This window comes from Amblyraja radiata, chromosome 7 (assembly GCF_010909765.2).
Source record: "Amblyraja radiata isolate CabotCenter1 chromosome 7, sAmbRad1.1.pri, whole genome shotgun sequence".
NCBI lineage: Eukaryota > Metazoa > Chordata > Chondrichthyes > Rajiformes > Rajidae > Amblyraja > Amblyraja radiata.
In genome coordinates this window covers 40,573,732-40,596,337 of record NC_045962.1, presented here as the reverse complement: position 1 = coordinate 40,596,337, position 22,606 = coordinate 40,573,732, and the positions used below count along the sequence as shown (strand labels likewise).

The following is a 22,606-nucleotide window of genomic DNA, read 5'->3' as shown; positions in this document are numbered from 1 at the left end:
TACATGGTCACAAGGAGAACATGCAAACTCCACACAGACAGTACCCATAGTCAGGATCGAACCTGGGTCACTGGCGCTGTAAGGCAGCAACTCTACCTCTGCGCCACAGTGTCGTCTCATTTGCTTGGTTGTGAATGGCCCAAAGTCAGGTGATGTCAGTAAGTTTTGTTGTAACATAAAAGATCAGGGTGTGATAGGAGAGGGCTGCACATTAGGTGTACGACTCACCCGGTGGCTTTGTTTTGTGAATACATCACAACCCTTGGCAAAGCAAAATGGATCATTCTGAGATTGTAAAAAGAGCAAATCAAATACAAATCTTTCATTGGGAAGTCTGTGCTTCTACTAACACCATTCATCTGTAGGCAAGGTCGGGGAAATGATCCTCATCAGCAGATAGCTTGCGTTTTTTTCACATCATCTGCAGTCACACCACGAACGTTACCTTACTGTGTCTGACATGCTAAAATAGAGAATTACATTAAATAGCGCCAATGCCTACATTGAGATAATCAAGAAAATTCATGTGTGTGCATGTGTCTGTCTGTAGGTGTGGTGTATGTGTATTTGTGTGTGTGTGGTCGTGTTTGAGTCTTTGTGTCTGCATGTGTGTGTTTTATTTAGTTTAGTTTAATTTATTGTTTATCATCACGTGTGCTGAGGTACAGTGAAAAGCTTTTGTTGCTAACCAGTCAGTGGAAAGAGAATACATAATTAGAATTGAACAATCAACAGTGTACAGAGAGATTTAAAAGAGTGGAGCAATTGTGAAGCCTGATTGTGGATCCACTTTTGCAACTAGTACATAAAGAGTCACCTGGGCGACGTGTGTGTGTGCGTGTGTCACTCTGTATGTGCGTATGTATGTCTGTATGTGTGACTGTAAGTCTGCACATGTGTCTGCGTGTATGTATGTGCCGTGTGTGTCTGTATCTGTATCTGTATGTGTATGTGTGTGTGCATGCATGCGTGTGTGCGTGGGGCCAGTGATTGGCATTGAGCACTCTTGTAGAAGCAGGCTTGCACAGACAAGTGAAGACTGCTTTTGGCCAACTTGAAGGGAACTAGTCCATGATCTTGCTACAGGTAAGTCCCACCACCCCCTCTAGATATCCTCTACAACCTGCACACCCCTGACCACAGCGTCATCACATCTCTGTCAACCACCCAAACCGTCGCATCTTTGACACACATGCATGCATGCATGCACACACACACATACACACAACATACACACACGCGCACACGCACTCATGCACACACACACACACACGCACGCACACACACACACACACACACACACACACACACACACACACACACACACACACACACACACACACACACACACACACACACACACACACACACACACACACACTGAGGATCCATTGAGGATAAATGGGGATCCTGTGGATAGGGTGAACTGTTTTAAATATCTGGGAGTCCACATCTCCAAGGATATGACATGGGCATCACACGCCTCAGCACTCGTGAGTAAGGCAAGGCAGCGCCTTTACCACCTCAGGCAATTGAGGAAATTCAGAGTGTCTCCGAGGATCCTCCAGTGCTTCTACGCAGCGGCGGTGGAAAGCATCTTGTCCGGGAACATTACCATCTGGTTTGGGAATTGCTCTGCCAAGGACAAGAAGGCTCTGCAGAGAGTAGTGCGTTCGGCCGAACGCATGATGGGAACTTCACTTGCCCCCCTGCAGGAACTATACATCAGGAGGTGCAACTCCAGAGCCAACAATATCATGAGAGACCCCTTCCACCCCTGCAACAGACTGTTCCAGCTGCTACGGCCAGGCAAACGCCTCCTTTGCCATGCGGTGAGAACGGAGAGGTTGAGAAGGAGTTTCTTCCCAGAGGCCATTCGGACTGTAAACGCCTATCTCACCAGGGACTAACTCTACTGAACGTTTTTACTTCCATTATTTATTATGTAAAAGAATATGTGTGTTATGATTGTGTTTATAGTTTGTTTGGTTGTTTGGTTGTTTGTCTTTTTGCACAAAAGTCCGCGAGCATTGTCACTTTCATTTCACTGCACATCTCGTATGTGTATGTGACAAATAAACTTGACTTGACTTGACTTGACATGCATACAAAAACACACCAGAGCACAACAATGCACACACACACATGCATTCAAAACAACACACACACACACAAGCACCAATCCCCTGATATTTCAATGCCACCATCTTCATAGAGGCATGTGCTTCATGGTCAGCACAGACATGGTGAGTCAAAGGGCCACAACTATAATTTTACAGATCCCAACAATAAAGAAACCTCCTGCCAAATTTCAACCAATATTTCACGCACAAAATAGTTGGTGCAAAAGTAGATATTTTGGCCTGTGGAGTTTTAGTGAGTTACAGAGACCACTACTGTTCACTCCAAATGTGGCTGATGCAGGAAACACTAACACCTTGAGAGAAAGAGTGGCAAACCTCAGTAAATGAAGGCAGGTTAAGAATAAATGCAGGCATTTGCATGGTAAGATTTCAGGGGATTTCTGCAAATCATTGAAGGTGAAAGCATGGGTAGTTAAAACAATAGGAAGTAAAGTGGACCCATGCTATTATTTTTCATCGAGCAACACATGAACAGTGATAAGATACTTCAGGTCCTACACAAATAATGAGTCTTTTCACTGGGGATAGCATTTAGCCACACAAGGTTTCATTTATAAATTGAGAACAGGGAAAGAAAATTGGTGTGACAGATGGGAAGATTTTACTGTATCTGGTAAACCTCTCAAAGTGGATTCCCAGTGACCCATCGTGCAGGCTGGCACGCTTTGACTGAGAAAACAGAAGAATGGGAAATTTATTTCTGAAACTCTTAAAAAGGCACCTCATGTAAAGATATAGATGAAAAGAGAAGACAAATAAATGAAGACATCTTTGCTCTGTGCGCAGTGCATTAACATTAGAATGTATTTTGAACAAGCAACCTATACAAGCGCGGCACAAATAAACAGATGGTGTAGAATGACAGCTAATTATACACAGGCGTTGCCAGCCAGTCGCAGTTTGCAGAGATAATTACCTCAAATGAACTCTAATGCAGCAACAAAGTGACACTTAAACAAGGCCTGTGACAAGATGTGTAATTACAGCAATAAACTTTTGAACCCATCAAAGGAACAAATGAGATATCATTTTAGAGGAATCAGGGATAAAACTGACCCAAAAAAAGGACCAATCGTTATCACTTCCGCAGCAAGAAACAGCCCAAAGAGGAGGCCACCAGTTGACAGGTGAACAATGGTTTGCCATGATTGTGGCGGTTTACGATTCTGTCTGCTTTTGTCTGGTGTGGCTAGATGTCTGCATCCTGGAACAACACAGCGCAGGAGGCTGTACTGTCTATGGGGCCTCTGCCAATCCTTTGCTGGAGATCTCCAATTAGACCCAGTTCGCTGATTTTCCTTCCAAGCTATCAGATAGGCCAATGCATATTGGAGTCTGATTAACATCAAACGTCTTAAAGTTGATGTGAAGCCAGAAGCTGTGAGTGCCAGGAGGCTAAAGAAAAGTGTGTATATATTGCGGAGAATACCCCACGAACCGGATCATCATTTAGCTTTGCCTATCTACAAGACCATTTAGCAGATCGGGCAGATCTGCCACCTCAATGCACTGGCAACCCAGACGATCCAACTTTGGGTGTTGTCTGTGTGGAGTTTGCAGGTTCTGCCTTTAACGGCATGAGGTTCTCCTGGATTTCCAGTTTCCTCCCATACTCCAATGGGCGGGGAGGTTAATTGGCCCCTGTAAATTGCCACAAATGTAGATGGGAGATAGAAGAATGGGGATGAGGAGAGAGAGCTGTGGGAGATGTTATAGGAAAGTGGAATCAGTGCAAATAGGTGCTGGATGGTCGGTACAGACTTGGTGGGCCGAAGGGCCTATTCCCTTCTATAGTTGTAACATTTGGTTGAAATATTTTGGGTTGCCTTAACAATTCTTTCCCGATTCTTTTGTAAAATTATTTAAAGTGTGAACCATAGGTAAATCAAGCCAAGTTTATTGTAGAAACAAGGAACTGCAGATGTTGGTTTACACAAAAGGACACAAAGTGCTGGTGTAACTCACGGGACAAGCAGTATTTCTGGAGAACATGGATAGGTAACGTTTCGTATTGGGACACTCCTTCAGACTAAAAAAAAGGTCCCCACTTGAAATGTCTCCAATCCATGTTCTCCAGAGATGTTGCTTGACCCACTGAGTTATTCCAACATTTTGTGTTGTTTCTTGTAAAGCAACATCTGCCATTCCCTGTTTCTCCATGGAACAATTTACAGCTGTTTCCATTTACATTATTAATAACTTCCAATGCAAAGTAAGTTTTGTGTCATCTGCAGCTTCTGTAATATTGTGCTGGTCCCCTCTGTATGTCTTGTTATGAGCAATTCATCCTCTTTCTGTGGTATCATATTAAAACCAGCACTCTCATTTGTTGCCTTGTGTTTTAGTTTACATGTTGCTTTCAGCTCTTCCAGCACTTAACATTTGGTGACAAAAAAGAACAATTGCTTGGGGTTGAACCAATAATACATTTATAACAGTGACTTGCAGCAGTTGTAACCGAAACTTGAACCATTTGAGATCACATGAAGCTGTCCCTTGTTGGACCATATTCTTATGGGTTTCTCCAAATACCATAAGCTATTATTATATTTGTGGCTGCCACAGGATGGGCATTCTTGGCTACCGCTTCCTGCAATGTAATGTTAGGTTTCTTGTCTTAACAGTTATGTTAAGGGTAGTTTCTTTCATCCTTTGAATCTTACATGAAATATAAACAGAAAATGCTGCAAACATTCAACAGGTCATGTAGCATCTGTGGAAAGAGTGGTAGTGTTGAGGTATTAGGTTGAAGTTCCTTCATGAGTACTGGTGCAGACAGTAAGCAAGTTAATTTTAAGTTGCTGAGAGATAAACCAGATGCTTCACACACAATCTAAAAGCTCTCCAAAGTTGGCAGTGCAACACCTAATCGCTCATAGATTGTGATGGCTTGTGCTGATTTTTGTCAGCCTGCTCTCTCACAAGGCTTTGGATTGATGTATGCTTCTAGATTTCAAACCATCTCTATAAATGATGTAACTTTAACTTTCATCAGAGCAACTAACTTACAAAGTGTGCGTTATGCTCTGAAGCTGATCTCTGCCAGTAATATGTTTTCTTTGATTTGCCCACTGGAGCAGTGTATGCCTGAGGAATCTCAGCACTTTCTGCCTCAGTAATATTCCTGGCAACTAAAAAGCATTTCCAACCTCTTCATCCAGGATTTGTAGGATTCACGCACATTGTTCCACATCCCTGGCTCTCATGAAGTCTGCTGGTTTTTGAAGTGGCATTCCCTTTCTTTTCTTAAAATTAAGTTGCAGTAAAGCCTTCTGTATGTTTGCATGCTCAAGTATCAGACAAAATCTGCCCACCTTGCTTGTTAATCCTTTAATGTTAATAGGTGTAATTGAAGGCTGCATGTTCAAGATGATCAACGGCACTCAGTATGCCTGTTCATTTGATGTTTAAAATAACTTCTTGCTCTCTCTGTTCGCTTTATCTTACAACCATGGGGGTATCATGACAAGTGCGATGTATTCCTTTGAAGGTACATCATTGAGCATTTCCTCTTGATGACTTTCCTTATCAGTGTCAATCCACATTGAAGACTATCTGATCACTGATTGTGACGCAACTTCAGATGGATCTCATACCACAGGGAAAGTGGCAAGCCCTAAGCAGAATAATACAGAGAGAGCACAGGAGCTTTTAAGCAAGAGTGTGAACTTTATTCAGTACCAACAGCAAGGCACTCCAACATGGTGCGTGTGGTGCTTGTGCATTAGGTTTGCTGACACCATTAGGTTCTACAGCCCCATCACATCCTTATTTATCATACATAATACACCACCGGCAATAGCTTCATTTCCCAGGTCTATCTACGCCATGATTTCTTCTGAATCCCAAATTCTATTGATATCGGTACAGAATATACTCCATGACTAAATAGCCAAAAGCCTTCTTGGGCTGAGATTCCAAAGTTTCACAAACTCCTCAGTAAAGAACTTTCACCTCACCCCCAATTTTAAATGTTGAAGCCTCACTTCTGACATGAAAACTCTTGCTTTGCCACTGAGAATCAAGGGAAACATGCTCTGAGAATCCTTGTCGTATTCGACCATCTTCAGATAGTTGAATAACCCTAGTGGGTATGATATGTAAGTAAGTGTCTCCAAGGATTAGTCTTCTGTGATCCAAATCTGCAGATTAATAAACATCACTGTGATGTTGGATTACTCATGGAGATCCAGATTTTACCTCCAGTGTGAGTGGAGTTACTAATACTCATGATGGAGAGTGTCAATGAGAGTGGTATGTCTTGTTCTGTTGTTTGTATTTCTAGACTCTGCATTGGAACCTTTATTGAATGTTCCCAATATTTTATAATGATAAGGAAGCAATGCATAACGCTAGCGATGAAAGACTCTGGAAAGAGATTCACTACCACTTTTTCAAGGACAATAAATGTCCAGCTGGAACTCTCAACGCCAGAATCCCCACACTCTGGCAAATAATTCCAGTCCAAATGCTTTAAAATGCTGTCACTACTGTGCAGTTGATCAGTATGTTTGGTGTGCAATTGATGATAGACCGGGAGTAATTTTGGTTCTATTTCATAGGTGGGAGGTGTCACAAGTCTTGCAAAGGTCGATGCTGGGGTCCATCTGAGAACCAATGCCAGACCCGTGAGTATATTTCATAGAGCATGCTTACACAATTAATGTTGACTCTGGATCTGCATCTTCTCATTCACCTCACTATTTTTTTTGCCACACTCTCGCATTCCATTTTTTTGTTTCTTGACAATGTTTTCCAACTAAATGGTGTAAAAATGTTCTTATTGTTTCTCAAGTGCAGACAAGTGGACTTTGTATAAATCCCACAATCCCCCCAGAGCCATGTTGGGAAAAAAGGGATGCCCCCTCGTGGCTGTCATCAGACGTGGTGTCCCACAGGTTCACAAGCTGGCCTACTTCTGCTCCTGTTTTCCTGAGTGTTGTTTTTGTAGGACATAAGCAGTCTCCAGGACACCACACGCCTGACCACAGGTCTAAATGCCGCCAGTCCCAAATCTGTCAAGCCCATTCTTTCCTGTGTTTCACCAGCACCCTACACATCCCCAGATTATCCTCAGCCATAGAATGCCGGTATGCCTCTTCTCCATCATGTGACAAAGAACCTCACTTTAACAGGTGCAGCTGATTCAAACAGTGGAGGCTTCCTCTAACTGGTGCCACCACACACTATATGTGTGTGTGTGTGTGTCCCCTCCCGCTGAAGCCCAGCCTATTGACAGTTGGACTTTGCAACCTGCACTCAGCTGAAAGCTAGTGTGCTGTTGTACTTACTACAGGAGCTTGGCTTAGTTACCCAGGCCAGTCCTGGGCTTGTTTTCAGAGGCTCTCCACTTCAGCTTCTTATTAATTGATCCTGGGTTTTGGAAACCTGCTGAACAATCTCCCAACCTGCCATCAATGTTTCGTTCATTGTGCCTTGTGAAGTGCTTATAACACATAAGTAATTTTATAAAACCAAGACACTCTCTATTAATTCATCCTCAATGCTGCCATAAGTCTGGAGTCCTCCTATGAATGGCTTACATTTGACACAGGAGCACACATGCAAGATTTCATTCACACATGTCCATTTATTTGCTTAAGTTAGTTTTAATTAAATTGAAATTGATAAGGAGGTAAAAATGCAATAGGTCTGAATTGTTCTCATTGAGTTCCCCTACCTGCACTAATCTCAATAGACAATAGACAATTCCAAAGTCACTTTATTGTCACATAATAATAATAATAATAATAATAATAATAGATTTTATTTATGGGCGCCTTTCAAGAGTCTCAAGGACACCTTACAAAAATTTAGCAGGTAGAGGAAAAACATGTAAGGGGAATGAAATAAATAGTAGAGACATGACTAGTACACAAAGTAAAGACAGAATACAATTCAAAACACAATATGAGGCAATTAATGCACAGATGAAAAGGGAGGGGGACGTGGGGCTAAGGATAGGCAGAGGTGAAGAGATGGGTCTTGAGGCGGGGCTGGAAGATGGTGAGGGACACGGAGTGGCGGAGTATCTGACCAAGGGGGAGGATGTAGATGATGAAGAGGAGGGGGCCGAGTACGGAGCCTTGGGGAACGCCTTGAGTGACTGTGGCTGTAGCAGAGGTGTGGTTGTGGAGAGAGATGAAGTGGGATCTGTTGGAAAGGTAGGAACAGAGCCAGCTGAGTGCAGAGCCTTCAATGCCGAGGTCTTTGAGTCTGGTGAGCAGGATGTTATGGTTCACTGTATCGAAGGCTGCGCTCAGATCGAGGAGGATGAGGATGTTGAGGGAACCAGTGTCAGCAGAGGTGAGGAGGTCGTTGAGGACTTTGAGGAGAGCAGTTTCTGTACTATGGAGGGGGCGAAAGCCAGATTGGAGGGGTTCAAGTAGGTTATACGCAAGGAGGTGGGAATGAAGTTGCGACGCAACGATACGCTCCAGGGTTTTTGAAAGAAAGGGGAGGTTTGAGATTGGGCGGTAGTTAATGAGAGAGGAGGGATCAAGACCAGGTTTCTTTAAGATTGGTGTGACAGCAGCTGTTTTGAAAGCGGAAGGGACAATTCCTTGGGACAATGAGGAGTTGAAGAGATTAGTGAGGTATGGGCAGAGAACGGGGAGGCAGGACTTCAGCAGTGGAGTGGGGAGAGGGTCGAGGGAGCTGGTAGTGGGTTTGGAAGAGCTGATGAGTTTGGAGATTTCAATAGGGGTGACCAGGTCAAACTGGGAGAGGAAGCAGTGTGGAGGAGGGGTAAGGAGGTCAGTGGAGATGTTGAAAGGAGGGGCCTTGGTAGGTGGTGGAGTAGATGCTGGGGAGTCGGGTACAGGGGATAAAGATTGATAGATGGTGCTGATTTTATCAACGAAAAAGTGGAGGAATGAGTAGCAGAGATCCGGAGTAGAGGTAGGGAGAGTGTTGGCTCGAGGTTTGAGGAGGTTGCCCACTGTGGAGAAGAGGGTTCTGTGGTTTAGGCAGGGATCAGTGAATATGGAGGAGAGGTAGGCAGATTTTGCAGCAATGAGGGCATCTTTGTAACCAGTGAGGTGGAGTTTGTAATCTTCAAGGTGGACTGTGAGAGATGATTTCTTTGTGAGTCGTTCAAGTCGGCGACCAGTCTGTTTCAGTTTACGAAGTGCAGGTGTGTACCAGGGTGAAGATGTGTTGAAAGTTACGGTTCTTGTTTTGAGGGGGGCCATAGTGTTAAGGGAGGTAGACAAGGTGGAGTTGAGATGGTTTGTGAGATCATCAGGTGAGATGGGGGTTGAGTCCAGGGGGAGAGTGGTGGAGAGCAGGTCAGAGAGATGGTGGGGATCAATGGATTTTAGATTACGGAAGGTGATTTCTCGGAGGAAGCGGGGGCGAGGTGTCGGAGAAGGGATGGTGAACCGTATAAGCTTATGATCAGAGAGGGGGAAGAGGCATGGATGGAGGTCGAGTACCGGTTGATTTGTGGAGCAGACCAGGTCAAGGATGTGACCTTTGTCATGGGTGGGAAAGGTGACGTGCTGAGTGAGAGAGAAGTTGTCAAGTAAAAAGGCGAATTCAGATGCAAGCTTGCAGGTAGTGGAGTCCATGTGAATATTTAAGTCACCAAGTAGCAGCAGACGTGAGGAGAGGGATGAGGCAAGTGTGAGGAGTTCAGTGAAGTCAGATAGGAAGGAGGGGTTTGGTTTAGGTGGCCGGTAAATGAGGATGACTGTCATGGAGGAAAGGGCTTTGAAGGCGAGGAATTCAAATGATGCTACTGGGGGGAAGGTGAGTTCAGTGATCCGACCATTCTGGTTGAAAATAACAGCGAGGCCACCTCCATGGCGGGAGGGGCGGGGTTTGGAAATGTAATTAAATCCAGGTGGGGATGTTTGATTGAGGGAGAAGAAGACATTGGGTTGTTGCCAGGTCTCAGTGAGCAGAAGGAAGTCCAGAGTGTTGTCAAGGATTAGTTCATGGAGGGCAAGGGCTTTGTTGTTGAGCGACCTGGTGATGAGGAGGGCAAAGTTGGCATTATGAGAGGGTGGAGGGATGGGAGCAGGCTGGAGAGATCTGAGGTTGTCCCGGTTGACAGTGCGTGCGGTCAGCTGGGGTGGGGGGTGACGCGGTTGAGGGGGGGTAGAGCGTGGTAGTGAGCAGATGGATGGAATGGAATGTCCGTGGTTGAAGTAAACAAGCTTGCGCCGAGAGCCTCTGTGGATGAAACGGGGTCGACGTAGAAGTCTAAGCTGTTTAATGACTTGGATGCAGGATGGGATGTGGTTGTTGAAGAAACCAGTTATTTGTAGAGTTGAATATTTGAGCATTACGGTGAGGGTGCAGAGAGGTGTCCAGCGGTGCAGGTGCAGGTGGAGAGAGTATCCAGCGGTGAGGGAGCAGAGAGGTTGTCCAGCAGAGCGGGTGCAGCGAGGTGTCGAGCAGTGAGGGAGCAAAGAGGTTGACCAGCAGTGCAGATGCAGCGAGGTGTCCAGCATTGAGGGAGCAGATAGGTTGTCCAGCAGAGCAGGTGTAGAGGTAGTCCAGCGATGAGGGTGCAGAGAGTATCCAGCAGTGCAGGTGCAGAGAGGTTGTCCAGCAGTGCAGGTGTAGAGAGGTTGAACACATGTACAGTGAAAGGAACTGTTTTGCATACAATCCAGTAAAACCGAACCGTACATAAACATAATCATAAATAAGTAAAAGAGTGCAAGGATTATGGCATAAAAATGCTGTAGATTTCTTCTGAGGCAGTGCATAAGGTTACCATGTTTCCAGATCCATATTGTACCTTCAAGTATTCATCTCCCGTGTACCCAATGCCACAATCATCCCAGAACTGAATCACCCTGGGCTGATCCTCATGGCTGAGACCATCCTGGAGCCAGGTGCTGAGGCCTTGCATTGAGGTAGGATGTTGATCAAAATATTTAGTCCATGTGGCCCAGAATCAGCCCCATCTACAGAGCATCCATATGAACCTTTGGTGCCACCATCAGCTTTGACAGCACTCAATTTGTTTTAGTGCTTCTAAATATCTAATTGGAGTAGCTTAGATGGGCACTTGTACGGCATGGAGGATTTGGGCCACTTGGGCCAATTTCCAAGATATATGACTCTATACGTGATGGAAACATTAACAAGTTTCAAAATGAAATTACATTAAAATAATTAAAAATGTAACATTTACGAAATAAATTAAAAAAACAACTTCTAAACACTACTGAATAATTAAAAACATGTAAGTAAACACATCTAATTGAAAAATACTGCTTGCCTTTCTTCCTTGCAGTTGGACAGTGCCAATGAGATGAATCCTCATGGATTCTGCTACATTTCTAATCTGGCGTGCGATGGGCAGACAGATTCCCCCAGTGTGCATGCAAGGGAATTCCAACAAGCTCCCTCCTCACACATATCCCAGCTACCTATCAGGCTCTCCCAGTGACCGTGGGACTTGCCTATTCACATGGGAGTCCTGAGCCCTGTAGGCATTTAGATGTGTTGATGCCACCTGTTCCACTGCAGATCTGTGCCAGAGTTAAATTCTTAATTCATCACAACAGATTCTACTTCTTTATTTGAAAGTCTATTCTTGTAACAATCCCAACATCTTGATGGAAAATGTTACGGGTAGCCCAGGGGTGTATTATTACAAGCCTCTGATGATACTGACATGAGCAAGATTGAATATTATCAAGCGAGTCAGTGGTTGGAGTTGATTGCTAGCACAACTTGCCATGCAAATCATTGAACCACAGCCAGATCAACTTATGAATTTTTCTACAATTCTGCGGTAATGTGGATTGAAACCTTTGAGTTTCTGCAGCAATATAAATGTTTAATAGATATATTGATTTTGGTTAATTTTCACCATGCAGACATTTGAAAGTTCAGGCAGGTTTGAGGGAGAGGCATGGAGCTCATTGTGTTCTGCCAATCCTGTTGTAAATTGCCGCAGTGTTAATGTATGTTTGCTGGTATTTCATAAAATCAATTTCCTCAGAAATAATAATGAGGCAAAAAATGTGAGCATTCACATTTAAAAATGTCACTGATCGATTAACCACTTGAGTCTGTTCCCCAAAGTAAGCCCACCAACTGGGCCCCGAGAAGTGACTCACCAAGTGTTCAGACTAGTCACATCTCAATGAAGTAGAGTTAACGATCCGGCTGAACTACTTCTTCACCCTCCAAAACCAGACTGTACTGCAAGCAGAGTGGATATTAGAGAATAAGAGAACACCAGAAATATATTTGCTTATCAGCTGAGGCAAACAGCTGTAGTGAACTGCACAGTTCACAGTTTGGAGCCTCAGTATTATCGTCACTCATCCAGTCACTTGGACATGAAACACAGCCTTTATCTGTGTCAATCTTTAAATGAACTACAAACAGGATACTAACAAAGTAACAAGACAGAGCCATGTGATACAGTCTTTTACTGTAACACCCGTTAACCTTAAGGTACTGTAGTCATAAGAAACTGCAGATGCTTGTTTATAAAACCTTAAGGTAGTACTTTCCCTGGTAACTAAAAACCACGTATATACTACTCCTCCCTTACAAAGAAAGAAATATAATTATAAAATATTTATACAGGATTATCTGCACTGATGTCAACAGAGATTAGTTGTGAATTCATCTGATTAGTTATATTAAAAATACCAAATCATGAACTTTGTGTCTGTTCCCAAGAACCTACAAGCAGAATGTATCAACAATAAAATATTTAGACATTATACACGAGTAACATATTTGCATTCACAACCTTACTGTGCAGGATAATTTAACATATTCACAATTGTGCTTAGGACTTGCAACAAATTCAAATAGATACGTGAGAGCCACAGAGCGATACTGTGTGGAAACCGGCCCTTTGGTCCACAATGTAAGTCTACACTATTACCATTTTTGAACATAGAATATAAACCATACAACACAGGAACAGGTCCCTTAACTCATAATGTCTGTGCCGTGCACGATGCCAAGATAAACTACTCTTATCTGCCTGCACATGATCCATATGACTCCAGTCACTGAACGTCCATGTTTTATTCTCAGCTCACTCCCATCGATTATCTACCACTCATCTCCATAGTAGGGGAAACTTGCAGTAGCCAATTAATCAACCAATTTGGAAATATGAATTTCAAACTGCTAATAATCAAACTTGAAAGAAGACACAACAGGTGGCTCCGAAGATCCTTGGCCTACAGTTTGCTGTCCAACATAAGATTTGCATCTTACCAACATGCTCACACATGTACAGAGAAACATACAGGCACACACACACACAAGCACATGCACACACACAGAAACAAGTGAAGCTCGTGGAATGATAATAAAAAACAATGTGCATTTCACACTGCAAGAACCAAATGGAGGTAAATTCCTGTTACAATAAAATTACTGCCTACTTATAATAAAAATGGAAGTATATTAATCCTCCATTACAGACCACACAAAAATGAAGTTGAACAGGCCAAGTGGATCATTGGAAGCTCATAGATGTAAAGTGCCTAATCTCTGCTTGCCCCCTCACTGAGATCATCGTAATTATGCTTTTAGAAATCTCGACTCCATCTCAGATGCTGTGAACAGCACTCTACGGATTGCAGTGCTTTTTTGCAAAGTGTAAATTCAGGTCACAGGTCAGCCTCACAACTCAGGGAAGTGGAGAAATGGGCACCTTTCTTTGGATTAGTGAGTGCCTGAATCGATATCCAATACAGCAATTTCAAGGCCGGCAGACCATTTGCTGTGCTTGAACTTGAGCTGGTTGTCTTTTCCATAATATCAAACTGTCAGTCAGTTCATTGCTTTCTCATGTAGCAATGTTTTAATATGACAAGAAAGATTTTATTATACCAGCATCCATTGTATTAAATATAAATAATCTTCACACAACTGTTTGCCTTGCAAATTCAATGCTTTTTATAATAAGATTTTGTATTGACAGAGGACAAACAATTTAATGTATAATATTTATATATGTATCCTAATGCTAAATATACTCAGTGAAAGTGCCTGGTGCAATTTAGTTATCACAAAGCTAAATTTTGTGGGCCCAAAGGGACTCATTCACTTCTCTCTGTCACAGCCCTACATACAAGATCCACTACAGTAAGGATGTGCTTGTCTTCCAGTTGTCTTCCAGTTGTGACACTTATACTGCAAGCCATCTTTGAGACAGTGCTCTACTTAGAGATTTAAAATTCAATGTTTGTGCTCAGATTTCTCTGCAAAGAAGAAGAACATATCCAATGGTAAATACATTAGACCATGTTATAGGACAAGGGTTACACACCTTGAAGTTCCATTGTTACTTTCAGGAAAGGATTGTGTTTGACTTTCAACACTTTAATTTGCAGGAGAGAGTAGCGGAGAAACTATTTTGCTAATCTGTGGTAAAAAGGGAGAAATAATAATGGGAAGCTTTTAGATTTGTTGTCACCAGGATAGGTTTTCCATTTGCGGCTCTCTGTATATAGTGCATTCATTGCCTTGATAATTTGCTTGTGCAAAATGCTCCTGTAATTTAACGGCATAAAGTGGCCACTAAATTGTTGGACAATTCTTCTCTTGAAAGGGAAGCATGACATTGATATGTCCTCACTTTGAAATTACATGCAGTCTTTTCTTTGCAGTCACGAAGACGGTGTGCGCCCAGCAGTGTGACGAACGATGTTTTAGCCCATTTGTTAGTGACTGCTGCCATCGGGAATGTGCAGGCGGCTGCTCAGGACCCAAGGACACCAATTGCTTTGTACGTGGCCACGAGTAACATTAACCCACTGCTTGTCTGTTAGGGTATGGTTGGCACACTCCACGCAGTACAGTATCACAGAACCAATTCAGACTCATTACCCTACCACTGACCCACTCGCAACACATGACAAACCACAACGCCATTTCAGATTTGCTGCACTATTGTTTCCCCATTTCATGTCATGCACAGTATCATTTGCACTCTTAGCTTCATCGCAGTAATAATGACCCATTTCATTAGTAATCCATACAGAAGTCTAACCACAAAAGAAATTCGGGAATGCAGACGTGGAAATTCTTAACTTCAGCAATGTTGCGTTATTTTTTTCCCAGCTGAGGTATTGCTGCCGCACCAGAGATGACAATCTGTTTTGCAGGGTTAAGCTTCCGTTTAGTAGAGCATCTCATTATATATTTTATGTGGTGGTTAAACCAAATAAGACTCCATATTTTCACCCCCTGAAATGTTTCAGAAGCGTGTGTTTTATTGTCATATATACTGAAACATAGCAACAAAATTATTACTTGCAGCAGCACAGCAGATTTATGAACACAATACCCTATAAATAATATAATAAACAAACCAAAAAAAAAGTTAACTAAATAAAAAGCCCATTGCAGTGCAAAGCCCAAGGTCCCCAGTGCAACTAAGGCATCCATAGTTTGGAGTTTAGCTGTAGTTCGTAGTGTTCAATAGCCTGATGGTTGTTGCGAAGCTGCTGTTCCTGACCTGGGCGTTACAGTTTTCAGACTCCTATACCTTCTTCCTGATGGCAGGAGTGAAATGAGAGCGTGGCCAGGGTGGTGTGGATCCTTGGTGATGCTGGCTGCCTGAAGGGCCTGTCCCACCAGCATGCGATAGCATGCGTCTAGCGCGACCAAACGTGGTCGCTTGAGGCGTACTGCCTCATGGGGCCAGTCCCAATTCGAACCGCGGAGGCGTATGGAGTTGTGCAGGGCTGGTCCCGACATCATACTCACCAATCAGCTAGGCAGGAGGCGGGCCGACTGAATTTAGACGTCGCACGGCGTCGGGCGGTGACGTCATCAAGCAATGGCACGCCGGGCGATGACGTCATCGCGCAACGCCACCGCTAGGCGTACGTCGTCAAGACGCTGCGTACGCCCTCAATGTGGCTGCGGGCCGACAGGCCGTTGGCGCGCGGAATTTTCGGACAGTGCAAGATTTTTGGAGTCCCGCGCGATGTCGGGACCTGCCCCGCACAACTCCATACTTCTCCGCCGATCGAAGTGGGACCGGTCCCGCGCAGCCGTACGCCTCAAGCGATCACGTTTGACGCATGCAATCGCATGCTGGTGGGACAGGCCCTTTATTGAGACAGCGCCTCCTATAGATCCCTTTGATGGTGGGGAAGTCAGTACCCATGATGGACCGGAGCTGTTCACAACTTTTTGTAATCTGCTTCGTTACTCGGCATTTGAGTTGCCAAACCAGCCCGTGATACAACCAGTCAATATGCTCTCTACAGTAAACCTATAAAAGTCCAAAAGAGTATTCATCGGCATCCCAAATCTTCTCAATCTTCTAAGGAAGGAGAGGCACTGATGGACCTTCTTTATGACTGCATCAATGTGCTGGGTCTAGCACAGATCTTCAGAGATATGCATGACCAGGAACTTTTGACTGAAAGTTGTTGACTCTCTCCATCACTGACACGTTGATGAGATACTGTAATCAATCCCTGAACTGCACTGTCCCTCTTTCCATTTTTGAGCAGCAATAGAAGATGAATGATGAAAAATCTGCAATATATTTTCTAGTACTGATCCCACTCTCCTACTACCCAATTATTACCATCCTCACTCTTTCACCCCAATTCCCCCATACCCACCCAACATTCAAGATTCAAGATTCAATTTAATTGTCACATGTACCAATTAAGGTACAGTGAAATTTGAGTTACCATATCACCTATCACCAACTCTACGGCCTTAATATCATTATCATATCATCAACTGGCTGTCTGACCTTCCTCCCCAATAAAAATCAGTTGTCTTTAAGCTAAGTTTTAATTAATGACTGACCAGAATATAAAGTGTGATATGAGTTTATGCTCTAGGCCTTTTTAGAATACTCCTGTGATTGTGCCCTGCTTGAAATACTTCAGTTTAAAGACATTTTCATTTGCTGAGTCTAAGCTTTACTTGACAAAGTAAAGCATTCCTTGTTTGGTTATCTCCAGACAGTGATAAATCATAACACCTACAGTACATTGAACCTTTAGAACAAAATAACAATAAAGTAATATTATTGATGAAGGATAACATGCATCTTGATTGAGGAAAACCAACCTTGGGGTGGATCTGGTGCTGTAAAATGGAAAATGTTTGATCTCAGAAATAGACTGGCATTTAAAATTATAATGAGGATTTCTGTGCCTGTGAATGAATAATATAACTGAATTTACTTATGAAACAAATTGATGCTAATTTAGTCCATGTGAAGATGTTTACAATTAATATTAGATGAGAGGTAGTTCATGAATTGAGCTTGGATCTCCAAGATTTGCTTTTTGTAACTTTGTGAGGGAGCTTTCATTCCTGTAATTGCCTTCTGTCCCTCTCTGGGTATCTGTTCGTGGTAGCAAGCTCTGGTTAATGTAGGATGACTTACCCTGCAAAATTACATGTGGATAGGAATAGACCACTCAGCCCATCATACCGGCTGTATCACTTGGTTCATCTTAGCTCCATCTCAACATAAGACAGAATACTTTTTGCCAAAAGCACATTTGTCATGATGGAAACACTCAGCAGATCAGCAGCGTCTATGGAGTGAGTTACAGAGTCACTGACATAAGAATCTTTAACCTGAAGTATTCATTGTTTTTCTTTCCACAGATGCTGTCAAATTTCCAGCATCTGCATTTTTTTTAAGTTTCAAAAATGAGCGATCCTAGTTTTTGAATGTTTTCACTGACTCAGAAACACATCAGATTTTTTGTAGGGTTTCTTTTGCTGCGCTTTGATCATCCACAACCAGATTAGAGAACTCATTTATGCTCAGTTAACACTACTGAATAGTGAAAGGCCTGGATAGAGTGGATGTGGAGAGGATGTTTTCACTAGTGGGAGAATCTAGGACCAGAGGTCTCACACTCAGAATAAAAAGACGTACTTTAGAAAGTAGATGAGAAGGAATTTCTTTAGTTAGAGGGTGGTGAATCTGTGGAATTCTGCTGTGGAGGCCAAGTCAATGGATATTTTTAAGGCGGAGATTGACACCATCTTGATTAGTAAGAGTGTCAGGGGTTATGGGGACAAAGCAAAAGAATGGGGTTGAGAAGGAAAGATAGATCAGCCATGATTGAATGGCGGAGTAGACGATGGGCTGAATGGTATAATTCTGCTCCTAGAACATATGAATGTATGAACTTAGTGGAATGCAGGTCTGATCATAGAAACATCCAGTTATTTATTAGCCCAATCAAATGAGGTAGAAAGGGAATGTGCAGATGTTGAAAAGCCTCGCGACAAAATTAATGTGAAATTAATTAATGAAGGTGCATCCAGCAAATGGTTCAGTACTGTATGTTAGATACAAAATGCTGGAGTAACTCAGCGGGTGAGGCAGCATCTCTGGAGAGAAGGAATGGGCGACGTTACAGGTCGATACCCTTCTTCAGAGATGCTGCCTCACCCGCTGAGTTACTCCAGCATTTTGTGTCTACCTTCGATTTAAACCAGCATCTGCAGTTCTTTCTTACACATGGTTCAGTATGCTGTTGGAAGGTCAGTCTGAGGGATTTTCAGAAACTCTAGAAGCATTTTTGAATACAGCTTGCATATTCAAGGCAGTTTGTTAATGTGCCCCAGAGGTGAGGTGGGTGTAGGACACCAAGAGGCAGAAGCAGAGATTGTGGGGTGGATAGTTTAGTTTGGAGGTGGGTCAGAGGTGAGGGTTGCCTACTAGAGATTAGTGAGGCATATGGTTTGTAATCCAGGTGGGATTGGTGGGATGTATGATTGGTAGGTTAAGGTGAAATTGGTAAATCACAGAGGTAGCAGTGTACATATCCAAATATGTTGTTAAATGTTAAATGTTGTTATTGTACCTTCCTCAACTACTATCTCGGCCCACTCATTATTTACCAACAATCTCTCTCTCGCTCTGTCAAAGACTTCCTTATCTGCCCTCTGAAGAGAGGCCTAGATTCTTACAGTACTCTCGATATGATCCCACCAATGCTCTATATAATTTGTGCATAACCACCCTATTTTGCAATAAACAATAACATTATGTTCCATTCCCCAATTACTTACTGAACCTGCGATCTGATATTTTGAAGATCCTGCTCAAAGATACCTTTATCTAAGGGCTTACTTCATACTGGACCTTTGGAACATCTCACTGTGGTGATTTAAAGTAGTAAAAGAGAAATGGAAAAGCTTATTGAGTACATCTAGTAATGTGATTGGAGCTGAGAGCACATTACAGAACCAGCAACAGTGGACAGAACTGGAATAGTTATGACATAACAACACTATTAAAATCAAATCTGAGACAGTTGTAAATACTCAGCATTTGTTTCAAACAATAAGAACTGCGTGCTATGTAAGAAGGAACTGCAGATGCTGGTTTAAACCGAAGATCGACACAAAAAGCTGGAGTAACTCAGTGGGATAGGCAGCATCTCTGGAGAGAAGGAATGGGTGACGTTTCGGGTCGAGACCCTTCTACAGACCACATGCTTTTTGTTGCTTCTTTTTGCAGACCAGTGACTGTTTACTTCCTGTAACAATGTGTCTCTCCCTTCACTTTATAGGCGTGCACCAACTTCAATGACAGTGGAGCATGTGTCATTCAGTGTCCTCTGCCTTTCTTCTACAACACAATAACATTCCAGGTGGAACCCAATCCAAATGCCAAGTACACCTATGGAGCCTTCTGCGTCAAGAAATGCCCACGTATGTATACTGGAACACAGGGTCTTTTGTTATCCGTAAAGCTGGAGTCTGATCTATGCTTGAGCCAGTGCAGGAGTGTGACTGTGGTCACAGTAGTGGATGTGTGCCGATGTGGTCTTCGGATGAGGCCAGCATGGAAACAAGTCCTTTGGCCCAACTTGTCCATGCCAACCAAGATACCCATTTACACGAGTTCCATTTGCCTGCGTTTGACCCAAATCCATCTAAAACCTTCCTAACTATATCCCTGAACAAATCTCACTTACAGTAAGTAATGGGCCTGTCCCACTTAGGCGACTTTTTAGGCGACTATGCAGTCGCCACATGGTCGCCACATGTTCGCTGGTGGTTGCCGGGGAGTCGCCTTCATAGTCGTGAGGAGTTCAGTATTCTGGGAACTGGTCGCGGCCTCATTATGGAAAGTAGCAAGAATTCTCGTGCCGTAGGTGGGTCGCCAGGAGGTCCTAATGGGTTGCCAGGAGGTCGAAGGTTCTCGGAGGTTCTTGTGAGTTGTAGCCGGTGCTGACCAGTGGATTTCATTGGCTCATTGGCTCATTCTGTCCCCTTTTTCCATCCCAATGCCTGTCCAGCTCTCTCCACTGTAGTAAGAAAACTTTGGCCAATTCCTTATTGTCCATTCATTCCGCCTATTAAAACGTGTTTCCCACCCTTACCCACACCTTTCACTCTGCTTTTCTTTCTGCCTTTATCCCTTTGTCACTTTTCATTGATCCTACTTTTATTGTTTCCCTATTTCCAGCTGTCTCTGTCCCTCCTGGTTACACATTCCTCAATTCTCTCCCCACATTGTCTCTCTGTTCCTTCTTTTCTTTCAAGCCCTCACACCCCCATCTTTAGAAAGTATAACTTTAGATAGTCAAGGATGTTAGTAATGATTTGCCTGTCAGCAGTGTAATTGAACTAGAGTATGTGAACATGTGTTCAAGTGAAAGTGTAAGCATTTGTGCTTTTATCTGTATGTATGTGATTTTATCAGCATATATATGTACCTTTATGTCTGTGTGTCTGTATGTAAATGTGTATCTGCATATGCATCTGTGAATGTGTGCATGTGCATGTATATTCGGATATGTCGGTGCTTTTGTGTCTTTGTGTGTCCATATGTCTGTTTCTTTGTGCGTGCGTGTGCCCATGTGTGTGTATTGTGAGTGTGTGCCTGTGTTTATGTGCTTGTTTGTGCATGTATGTGTATGTGTGTGCTTTTATGTTAGCATGTGTGTAATTATTTGTGTGTGCATATATATGTGTATCTGTCTGTATATATATATCTGCAGCGTGTTTAATTTGAAACATTCCAGATCAAACAGAGCGAGGTCTCATGGGAATTGGGATCAGCTTTGTGTCGTCTTGAGAATCTGTCTGCCTGTTATCAATTTATTTTCAATCTTTGTATCATGCAACTGATAAAAACATTGATCCTTGACTAAATCTATCAAGTAAAACAAATCGCAGGCTTGTATGGCAGTTGCTGTTTGTCACAGTTCACTCCCACATAGATTTCCTTTCAGTCAGGATTTTTTCAGGCTTTTAGCTTTTCTGCTCCAGCTGAATGTCAGGGCATTTACTGAATTGCACCACCTCCCATCCCCTCCCAACCACCCACTTCTCCCCTGCAGGCAACAACGAGCAAGAGTCACTCTGGTATTTTTAGGTGGGTGGTCCCCTGCCCACATCGACTGTACCTATTCATGCCCAGAGTAGGCAAATCAAGGACCAGAGGATATAGGTTTAAGGTGAAGGGGAAAAGGTTTAATAGGTATCTGAGGGGTAACTTTTTCAAACAAATGGTGGTGGGAGCATGGAGCAAGCTGCCAGAGGAGGTCATTGAGGCAGGGACTATCCCAATATTTAAGAAACAGTTAGACAGGTACATGGATAGGACAGGTTTGGAGGGTTATGGGCCACACGCAGGCAGGTGGGACTAGCATAGCTGGGCCATGTTTGCCGGTGTAGGCAAGTTGGCTTGATGGGCCTATTTCTATGCTATATCACACTATGACTATGTACCATTGTGCAGAGAGTCATCCTATTGTCAAGCATAATGCTGTTCTTCGGAGACTGTAAGCCAGCAGAAGTAGGACAAATTGCAAAACTGCCAAATCACCTGCAGAGGTCTGGAAACTTCTCAAAAGCACATTTCTGAGAGTTTACGTATCTTGCTCTACAACCTGTGTGCCTCTATTACTTGTGAAAGCTTGTATTACTGTGTGGTTGTTTGAAAGGGCTATGCAGTGCACAGCTGGTAGAGCTGCTGCCTCACAGTTCCATTGACCCAAGTTCCGTCCAGACCCGAGGTGCTGTCTGTGCAAAATGTGTACATTCTTTCTGTGATGCCATCGATTTCCTCTGGGTGTTCCAATTTCCTCCCACATCCCAAAAGACATGCAATTTGGTAGATTAATTAAGTAGTATAAATTGCCCTTACTGGGGAGTTGAGTGGTAGAAACTGGTGAGGAGTTGGGGGTGGGGGGTGAATGGTGGGAATAGTAGGATGGGATTAGTGTTAATGGCCATCAAAGAGTCATTGAACTGTACAGCACAGAGACACCCCCATTGGCCCAACTTGACCATACTGACCAAATTGCTAGTTTAGTTATCCGGTGGGCGGCGCGGCTCACGTCGCAGCGGCCTCTGCAGTCCGTCTGTCTTTTTATTATTTTTTGTCTCGTTTGAATGTAGTTTTTTTTGTGTTTTTTTTTGTGTATGCGCGTGGGTATGTGTGTGGGAGGCGGGGGTGGGGGAAACTTTTAAAATCTATCCCCTGCACGTAGAACCCGACC

At 43.3% G+C, this 22,606-nt stretch overlaps 1 protein-coding gene across 6 annotated transcripts in view; it reads left to right on the top strand.

The window, feature by feature from the left end:
* Nucleotides 1–22,606, top strand: part of erbb4 (erb-b2 receptor tyrosine kinase 4) — a 798,196-nt gene that overhangs the window by 532,230 nt on the left and 243,360 nt on the right. For all 6 annotated transcript variants that reach the window (XM_033024309.1, XM_033024312.1, XM_033024311.1 and 3 more), the window contains exons 5-7: nucleotides 6,707–6,772; nucleotides 14,756–14,874; nucleotides 19,664–19,805. In XM_033024309.1, the coding sequence (XP_032880200.1) occupies nucleotides 6,707–6,772; nucleotides 14,756–14,874; nucleotides 19,664–19,805 (327 nt within the window). The remainder of the gene's footprint in view (nucleotides 1–6,706; nucleotides 6,773–14,755; nucleotides 14,875–19,663; nucleotides 19,806–22,606) is intronic.